General features: G+C 51.3%; 1 protein-coding gene across 1 annotated transcript; it reads left to right on the top strand.

The window, feature by feature from the left end:
* The first annotated feature begins 268 nt into the window (after positions 1 to 268).
* On the top strand, positions 269 to 2202 carry LOC119353741 (non-specific lipid transfer protein-like 1). The gene is made up of 3 exons (XM_037620407.1): positions 269 to 817; positions 933 to 974; positions 1852 to 2202. Exons 1-3 carry the CDS (start codon positions 463 to 465, stop codon positions 1992 to 1994), a joined length of 540 nt encoding a protein of 179 aa, XP_037476304.1. The 5' UTR covers positions 269 to 462; the 3' UTR covers positions 1995 to 2202.
* The last annotated feature ends 7490 nt before the right edge of the window (positions 2203 to 9692 follow it).

Below are 9692 nucleotides of genomic sequence, written 5' to 3'. Positions count from 1 at the left end.
TCCACAAACGGGGCCCAAAATGCTGAAAAACAATGGCATTGTATGATTTTTGAACAAAAAAATGGAGTGAGTATATGCTATCATGCTTACCGTTTCCAAGGACGCCGAAAAGGGGGTTCCCAACGTGGCAGTCGAGTCGCGCGCTGGAGACTTGACTCCCGCGCCAACCGCCGAGCACTCGGCCAGCCAACCGCTGAGCACTCGGCCAGCCAACCGCTTTCCGGTGCGCCCGCCACGCCGCCCCGGTAGATAACGATAGCCACCACTCACCACCACCACCACCAGGACGAAACCCTACTGCACAATCTCACCTCACCGCCCTCGCTGGCCGCGCCGAGGAGCCGCCACCTTTAAAGCCAGCCGAGCCGCCCACAGCCCACCAGTCCAGTCCAGTCCACCACCACACCGCGCACTCCGCACTCCCTCCCACGCCGCCCCCGCACTCGAGCACGAGCACCCGCCATGGCGCGCCCCGCCCACGCCGTCGTCGCGGCGGTCCTGACCGTCGTCCTCGCGCTGGCGTCCGGCGCGGCGTCGCAGGCGCCGGCGGCGGGGCCGGCGGGGCCGGCGGGGGACTGCGGCTCCGCGCTGACGGGCCTCGCCGGCTGCCTCCCCTACATCTCGCCGGGGGCCGCGCAGGGCAAGCCGCCCAAGGAGTGCTGCGCCGGCGTCAAGGCCGCGCTCGCCAGCCCCGCCAGCGTCGCCTGCCTCTGCGACGCCTTCGGCAAGGACTACGGCATCCCCATGAACCTCACCCGCGCCAAGGGCCTCCCCGCCGCCTGCGGCGGCAACCCGGCCGCCCTCAGCAACTGCAGCCGTGAGCCATCTCCCCTTAGCGCCATCTTGTTCTGATTCCCTTTTCTTTTCCTCGTGTCGATTTGTGATCTGTCACATGTGGTGTTGGTCTGACTTTGTTTTTGGCTCTCCTGCAGTGAAACTGCCCGGCGGAGCCCCTAACGGCGCCCCTACTGAAGGTAATTACCCCCTCTTTTCTCCTTTGCAGCTCGTACATTTTGAATCCCTCTCTTTGTTCCTGTAGATCCGTGAAAAAGGAAAACGTTAATTAGATCTAATCAAGACATGCTCCGACCTGAATGGTTAAAGAACAATCAAGAGCTAGAGTCGATTTCTCCCTACCTCCATTTTCCACTCTGAGATCAAGGGGAAAACGTATGAATGTGTCCATGGGCATTGACATCAATGCTTTCGTGGGCTACAGAGAATTTTTATGGATTCCTCTGGCATCTAGAGTACAGCAGGACTATCTTTCAGTGGTCTGCATGTGAAAAAACAGAACATTTTGTGTTGTTGAGAATCTCCACTTAATAAAAACATGACAAAAGATAATGTTTTTCTTTGGAGATTCATAAAGAAGAATGAAATTGGCACATACTAGCAGACCTTCAAGCTATTAATTTCTACTGTAAACGAAGACATCACTAATCAAGTATTGCTGTCATGGTGGTGGTTCCTTTCAATGTCATCGCAATGTTACATGAGGGTTGACAGCCAGATGTACTGCATCACGCTCACAACAGAATTGGCAAACCATTATGATGGATAGCAACCACTAAATGATCGAAAGCGCCAATTGTGGCTTCCAATTAGTGATAGAATGTGTGAGATGCTAAAAGATACTGTATGATTTGTGTACATGCATCAGTTTGTATTAAATTCACCGTCAGGGATTGTTCATCGGTGTGAAGCTGATGAGGGACTGATAGAGGAAAACCACCACCCGTTTACTTTATTGCCTGAAGTCCTGAATTGAAACGAATGTTGGTTTCTGCTTTTCTGTCCTCTGAATCTTACTTCCATTTCTCTATACTGAAATCAAAATGCATCTTGCAGCACCTACACCAACTTCTGGATCAACCCCAGCAACCATCAGCCCAAGCCCAGCGAAATCGGCAGCGACCAGGTCTCCCGTCTCGGCGGCAACCCTCCTCCTAGCCGCGGTGTTGGCGCCTCTGCTCTCCTACTACTACCTCTGAAGATCCATGGCATGGTTTGTTCCATGAATTACTGTGATGTGTATGGGCATTGCGCCACGATTTAGTGACTACTTTGTGGAGAGAACTTATTCTGCTAGCTGTTCGGTTTAGCTTACTGTTGCCTGAACTACGAATTCTTATTGGCACCAAGTAGTTGTACTATATTTGCATGGTGTCTTGCGAATAAAGTTGATAAATGCCGTAGCTAGTGTTGTGCCGATTGATCTTCATGCGGCGCTCTGGTCCTGGCTGGATCGGTGTGCTTGGTGTTAGATTGGTATACAATGTGGAGCAGAGCAGATGCACGAGGGAAAAATTCTGTCAATGAAACAACACTTCCACCAGATGATCGATACCGCAGAGAATTGCAGAACAAATAGAGGGGATTGTTTGGGAGCAAGCACATCATTTGAGTTGCAGTAACACAGCTAGTGAAGATCTGCGATCATGTTCAGAGAGTTGGGTGCGCGTTTCCTTCTTGTCATATCCACGGATGTTCAGTTGCTTTGCGCCATTTGTCCTTCCCTTTCTTCCTCTCGTTCGCTGGCCCGATGAGGACCAGACCTACTTTTTTCGCTAGATGATCATGTGGGTCTGTCGAACGGTGCTTGATGGGGCCCATGTAACCCCGATCATATATAGAAGGGATACGTTCTACTCGAAAAAAAGAAGAAGAAGGGATGGGCATCAAAGAAATCTAGAAGGAGCGTGGTTTTTTGGTTCATGTGCGGAAATCATATTTCTAGGTTTCAAAAAGTTCTGATACAAATGCACATGAACATAGAGACGTATGCTACATCTCTGTAAAATTTCATGAAAGAACACACTTGCTCTGAGCTGGACAAAAAAAAAAAGAACCCCCGTAATGCCTGAGCGTTCGGGATTTGACCATGGCAAATCGACCATGCATAGTGTATTTTTGCCAGAAAATTGTCGTGTGTGTATACTAAACTTGCCATCTGCATGTCATTAAAATTGCCATCGAAAACATTCGATTTGCTATGGTGAAATCCCAAACGTTCGGGATTTATTATTTCCGATAAAAAAAACCCTGTACTTATAGCACATGCACTATTCACTACAAAAGATCATTGTTTTGTTCTTTTTGTGCACAAAATTGCTTCACGGACGACTGATCCCGCACGATCTCCGAACGATACTGCTCCCGCAACTGCGCTCCTGCATGTACGCTTGCTGCTCGTGCTACCACATACGAATCGTGCAGGCATCGGCCGCTCATTCTTTAGAGGCAGGGGCCGGCCCTAGCACTTCAGAGAGCCTAGTGCGAACCGAATGAAGAAGAAGATTAAGGTGGTGATAGAACCAAACGAATCATTAAATTTCCAGGGCCTGGCTTCTTCAGGACTTGTGGCAGGCAATCAATGGCTCTCTTGCACCAACATTTTTACCCACCAGATATTATGGAGATCACAAAAATAAAGGCGTCGTGTCGAATGGAGGAAGACTTTGTAGCCTGGCACCTGGACAAACGTGGCATTTTTTCAGTTAAAAGCGCTTATTATCTGGGTCTTCAGGAGATGCCGATGATGCAGAACATGGGATCCTCGAGCTCTAGGCCGGACGGGCGCCGGCCGGCTTGGGACCTTATTTGGAAGAACCCGGCTCCACCGAAGGTCCGTATCTTTGCCTGGAAGGCAGCCTTAGAAGCACTGGCTACAGAGGAGTACCAATGTCGTCTACATATTTCTCAGTCAGTAATCTGTACAGTATGCGGTAATGCTATGGAAGATGCCCATCATGCTCTGATTTGGTGCCCACATGCTGCTGGCCTTTGGAATGCTATGCGGGAGGAATGGGACATTCCTAAAGCTGACCAACTCAAGGATGGTGCCCCTGATTGGTTGTTCAGGTTGCTTGAGAAATTATCAGATACCCAGCGACTTATATGCCTCATGATCATGTGGCGAGCCTGGCATGTACGCAATGAGGTGACCCATCAGAAGCCGTTTATCCCTATTGCAAAATCAAGGCGATTTTTGTCCAGCTATATCACCTCCCTCCTGGCACTACAACAACACCCTCATGAGGACCAGATCAAGGGGAAAGGTGTGATTAAGCTAGGCGGTGTCAAACATGTCCATCAAGAGCCTATACCGCATATAGAGAAGTGGAGACCTCCGGAACCGGGTACTGCCAAGCTCAACGTTGATGGGGTGTATGTGGCGGAGAATGGTTCTGCAGGCGCAGGTATGATCCTTCGAGACCACTCAAGGGCTGTCATCTTTGCTGCGATCCGTGCGCTGCCATCCTGCACTGGAGCGCTTGAAGCCGAGCTTGCCGCAATCCAGGAGGGAATTCATCTCGCTCTGAGTTGGACGGATCTCGATTTTGTTGTCGAGTCTGACTGCGCTGAAGCCATCACAATGTTATCGTCGCCAAGAAAGGATCGATCACCACATGCATATCGTGTGAATGAGATTAGAAATCTTATTTCTGGAGGAAGGAGGATAGAACTTGTTAAGGTTAGGCGGGATGTTAATGTTGCTAGTCATAGCCTCGCTTACATGGGACGATCGCAACAACGCACTGCATGTTGGCTGCGTAGTACCCCCAAGGAAATTGCTAGCGTTGTGAATGCCGATTGTAACCTTATTCCTTAATCAATAGAATCCCTTTCCACGCAAAAAAAAAAAAATGGGGAGAAGGAAGGAGGCGGATACTCAAGAAGAAAGAGAGATTTTGGCGCTTCTTGGAAAAGAGAGATTGTGCATTTTTATACTAGTACTCGAGTCCATGGCTGGATAATAACTGTAGTATATACACACAGGAGACCTAGGTCAAGGGCCGGCCCTGGTCACAGGGGACCTCACTTGCCGCAGTCGCTCGGCTGGCTGAGGATTGCTGGCGCCGGGTGATGCAGAAGGATCATCCGTAGCCACCGACTCTATTTTTCCAAAGGTTAGAGCATCTTCAGCAGTTGGCTCCTCAGACGGTGATTTTACGTGTCCTCTAGAGGCGAGCCGGCGTTTAAATCGGCGCGGGGGCGAGCGGATTCCCAGCCGCTCGTCCTAGGGTCGCCTGGGACGCGTTTTTTAAAAAAAAAAGCTGAATTTGACGAAGTTCGGCTAAAATTCTATAAACTTGATATTCATATTAAACATGTTCGGCGTTTTACATAAATTATTTAAAAAAACAAATCTATGGGGGCGAAGAACTCAATTAGTGCAGCGAAGTCGCCGACGTCGCTGCCGTCCTCGTCGTCGGCGGCGGCCTTCTCCTTCTTGACCCCTGCCTGACGTCTCCCTGGCGGACAGGCGGCGGCGGCGCGTCGTCTTCGTCGTTGTCGTCGATAACGACGATGCCTCACTCCTCCCGGCCACAGCGACGAGTTTCGAACCGCGTGAGGGCGGCGCGCTGGCGTACTGCGGGGAGGCGCGCTGCTCATCAGTCAGCGACGACCGAACGCGGTCGACCTCGCCGGTGAAGAGATCGAGGCGCGCGACGATGTCCGGCAGGGGGGATGGGGACGCCTCCGGCGCTGAGCCTCCATCCTGTCGGCCCAGCACGCATGTCTGAAGGCGTCGGAATGTTCGCCTCGAAAAGCATGTAGGCCTCCCACGTTTGCAGTGAGCGGCGGCCGAAGCCGTTGGCCGCCGCTCCGTCGCCGGGGAATCGCTCGCACATTGTTGTGGTGGATGGGCTGGGAGAGAGGAGAGGATCGTCGGCGACGCAGAGAGACACAGAGGTTCGTCGGCGGAGAGAGAGAGAGAGAGCACGGCGTCTGTGGCAACAGCGGGGTGGGGGCGCTTTTTATAGCCGCCGGGGAGGCGTGTGTACGCGGGGATGGGGCGGCGACGCGCCGCCCGTGAAGAGCCGCCCCGTGAGGAATCAATGGAAGGCTGACCGGCCGCAGCCTTGGCATTGATTCCCTGCGGGAAAACGAGGCGTTCGCAGGACGACGAGGCGAGTGTCGCTGACTCGGCGGGCCTACCACTCTTTCGCGCCAAAACCATTTCACCTGGCGCCCCCGAGCGGCCCCCAGCGCGTCGGGTTCGGCCTGGGTTCGCCGGCGTCGAATTCAATCCGAGCCGGCGAAAATTGGGTTTCTGGGGGTGCGACTGGGCCGATTTTTGTGCGTCGGCGCGAAAAAAACGCCTGAAAAAGGCGTGTTGGGGGCTCGGCTGAAGATGCTTTTAGAGTGCGGCTATACGACTCCGGCTCGAACTTGCTTGATCAAACTGAGAATTCCTTAATATAATTTTGTGCCTGATTAGATCGAATCGGAAACAAAACCACATCCTTCCTTATATAATCCGATGCCCGTTGTTTAAGTTCCGCTCAAAGTCCCAGACGATTCATACGCTCTCATCTCCTGCAAATCAAAAGGCTTCTGTGAATTATTTACCCAAAACCATTATATTTAAGATTAAGGTAATAATTTGATATCGGATTGAAAATAGGACACAAAAACCATCAGAATTGTGTCTAATGTGTAACACGGAGCATTGATGCTGGGATCTGACTGTGATAACAGCCAAGCCGACAGGTAGGTCCTGCCTATCGGGCTGACGTGGCGGAGACCGAGCATAAAAAAAGTATTGACCAGGTGAGGCGGCACGCGAGATGCATGCCCCGCCTGTCATTGACTACGTGATCATCTTCATCTCATCTTTATTTCCTTTGAGCAATGCATCGAGCAGCTTGTGTGCGGTCGAGCCACCTCTGTCCATGCGAGACGAGAGCTTCATGGCCATGGCAGCCCCTGCTCAAGCTAGCCCCGTCCGCCTCAGACTCTTCCCCGCATGCCATGAACCCTTAAATCCCGCCGCCGCCCTGCTGGCATGGACAGCCGAGCCGAGAGCTCCATGGCCACCATGGCAATGGCATGCCGCCGTCCTCCTTCCCCGTCTCTCTCCTTGCCGAGTGGCGGCGCCCACCTATCGTCACCCGCCGTCACGCCATGGAGAGAAAGACGAGCCGCCGCCGCCCTGCTGGCATGGACAGCCGAGCCGAGAGCTCCATGGCCACCATGGCAACGGCATGCCGCCGTCCTCCTTCCCCGTCTCTCTCCTTGCCGAGTGGCGGCGCCCACCTATCGTCACCCGCCGTCACGCCATGGAGAGAAAGACGAGCCGCCGCCGCTCCCCATGAGGCACCAACGCCACCTCCCAGAGGTCGGCCCGCAGCTCGCCGCTGCGCTTGCCGTGCGCTGCCGGCAATCCATGGAGAGGCACACGAGCTGCTCCGCTCCCCATGAGCCCCTGACGCCACCTCCTCGAGCTCGGCCCGCAACTTGCCGTTGCGCTCGCGCCACCATCTGCAGAAGAACACCATGGACATCGGGCCGTTGGCCGCGGGCGCGCTAGCGGCGGCGACGCTCGACCAGGGCGACCCCTGCCTAGCACGAGCAACCCAAGTCCCCGTCGCCTCCACAACCGCACAAGAATAACCATGTACGCCACCCAAGTTTGTCACTGCCGCGGCTGCATCTGCCGGCTCCATGGTGCGCCGCCGCGCGAGCTCACCTGTGCGGACGGTCGCCTTCTTCTTCACGCAGGCGCCTCTGCTCTCAGGTGGAGGCGTCCGGCCTGCCGTTCCTCTGGTCCTTACTCTCGCCGTTCCGCTGGTCACTGCTCCGGCATGGCCATGGCGTGCGGTGCCTTCTTCAGGGACCAGAGGATGAATGCCTAGAAGGTGCTCGATGGAATGCTCCACAGAATAAAAAGAAGATAACTTGCTAGTCATTGACAGGTGGGGCCCGTGTCTCATTTGCCATATCAGTCGGTCAAACCTTTGGGTCTTCGCCACGTCAGCTCGACAAGCGGGACCCACATGTCCGTTTGGCTGTTTTCACGGTCAAATTCCAGCATCAGTGCTCCGCGTTACACATTAGGCGTAATTCCGGTGGTTTTTTGTGCCTTGTGCTACCTCTTGAGCACTGCGTTGGTTTTTTCCGAAGAGGAAGGGATGATGCAGCAAAGTAGCGTAAGTATTTCCCTCAGTTTTTGAGAACCAAGGTATCAATCCAGTAGGAGGCTACGCACGAGTCCCTCGTACCTGCACAAAACAAATAAATCCTCGCAACCAACGCGAATAGGGGTTGCCAATCCCTACACGGCCACTTACGAGAGTGAGATCTGATAGATATGATAAGATAATATTTTTGGTATTTTTGTGATAAAGATGCAAAGTAAAATAAAAGCAAAGTAAAAAGGAAAGGAAATAACTAAGTAGTAGGAGATTAATATGATAAAGATAGACCCGGGGGTCATAGTTTCACTAGTGGCTTCTCTCGAGAGTATAAGTATTCTACGGTGGGTGAACAAATTACTGTTGAGCAATTGACAGAATTGAGCATAGTTATGCGAATATCTAGGTATGATCATGTATATAGGCATCACGTCTGAGACAAGTAGACCGACTCCTGCCTGCATCTACTACTATTACTCCACTCATCGACCGGCTATCCAGCATGCATCTAGAGTATTAAGTTAAAAACAGAGTAACGCCTTAAGCAAGATGACATGATGTAGAGGGATAGACTCATGCAATATGATGAAAACCCCATCTTGTTATCCTCGATGGCAACAATACAATACAACCCTTGCTGCCCCTACTGTCACTGGGAAAGGACACCGCAAGATTGAACCCAAAGCTAAGCACTTCTCCCATTGCAAGAAAGATCAATCTAGTAGGCCAAACCAAACTGATAATTCGAAGAGACTTGCAAAGATAACCAATCATACATAAAATAATTTAGAGAAGATTCAAATATTATTCATAGATAGATTTGATCATAAACCCACAATTCATCGGTCTCAACAAACACACCGCAAAAAGAAGATTACATCGAATAGTTCTCCACAAGAGAGGGGGAGAACATTGTATTGAGATCCAAAAAGAGAGAAGAAGCCATCTAGCTAATAACTATGGACCCGTAGGTCTGAGGTGAACTACTCACACTTCATCGGAGAGGCTATGGTGTTGATGTAGAAGCCGTCCGTGATCGATGCCCCCTTCGGCGGAGCTCCGAAACATGCCCCAAGATGGGATCTCGTGGATACAGAAAGTTGCGATGGTGGAATTAGGTTTTTGGTTCCGTATCTGATCGTTTGGGGGTACATAGGTATATATAGGAGGAAGGAGTACGTCGGTGGAGCAACAGGGGGCCCACGAGGGTGGAGGCCACGCCTGGCGGGGTAGGCGTGCCCCCTACCTCGTGGCCTCCTCTTTTGTGTCTTGACGTAGGGTCCAAGTCTCCTGGGTCTTGTTCGTTGAGAAAATCACGTTTCCGAAGGTTTCATTTCGTTTGGACTCCCTTTGATATTCCTTTTCTTTGAAACCCTAAAACAGGCAAAAACAACAATTCTGGGCTGGGTTAGTCCCAAAAATAATATAAAAGTGGATAATAAAGCCCAATAATGTCCAAAACAGTAGATAATATAGCATGGGGCAATCAAAAATTATAGATACGTTGGAGACGTATCAAGCATTCCCAAGCTTAATTCATGCTCGTTCTCGAGTAGGTAAATGATAAAAATAGAATTTTTGATGCGGAGTGCTACTTGGCATAATTTTAATGTAATTCTTCTTAATTGTGGTATGAATATTCAGATCCGAAAGATTCAAGACAAAAGTTCATATTGACATAAAAATAATAATACTTCAAGCATACTAACTAAGCAATTATGTCTTCTCAAAATAACATGGCCAAAGAAAGTTCATCCCTACAAAATC

This window comes from Triticum dicoccoides, chromosome 2A (genome assembly GCF_002162155.2).
Source record: "Triticum dicoccoides isolate Atlit2015 ecotype Zavitan chromosome 2A, WEW_v2.0, whole genome shotgun sequence".
Taxonomy (NCBI): Eukaryota; Viridiplantae; Streptophyta; class Magnoliopsida; order Poales; family Poaceae; genus Triticum; species Triticum dicoccoides.
The sequence above is the reverse complement of the archived record's forward strand: the minus strand, read 5'-3'. Positions and strand labels throughout refer to the sequence as shown.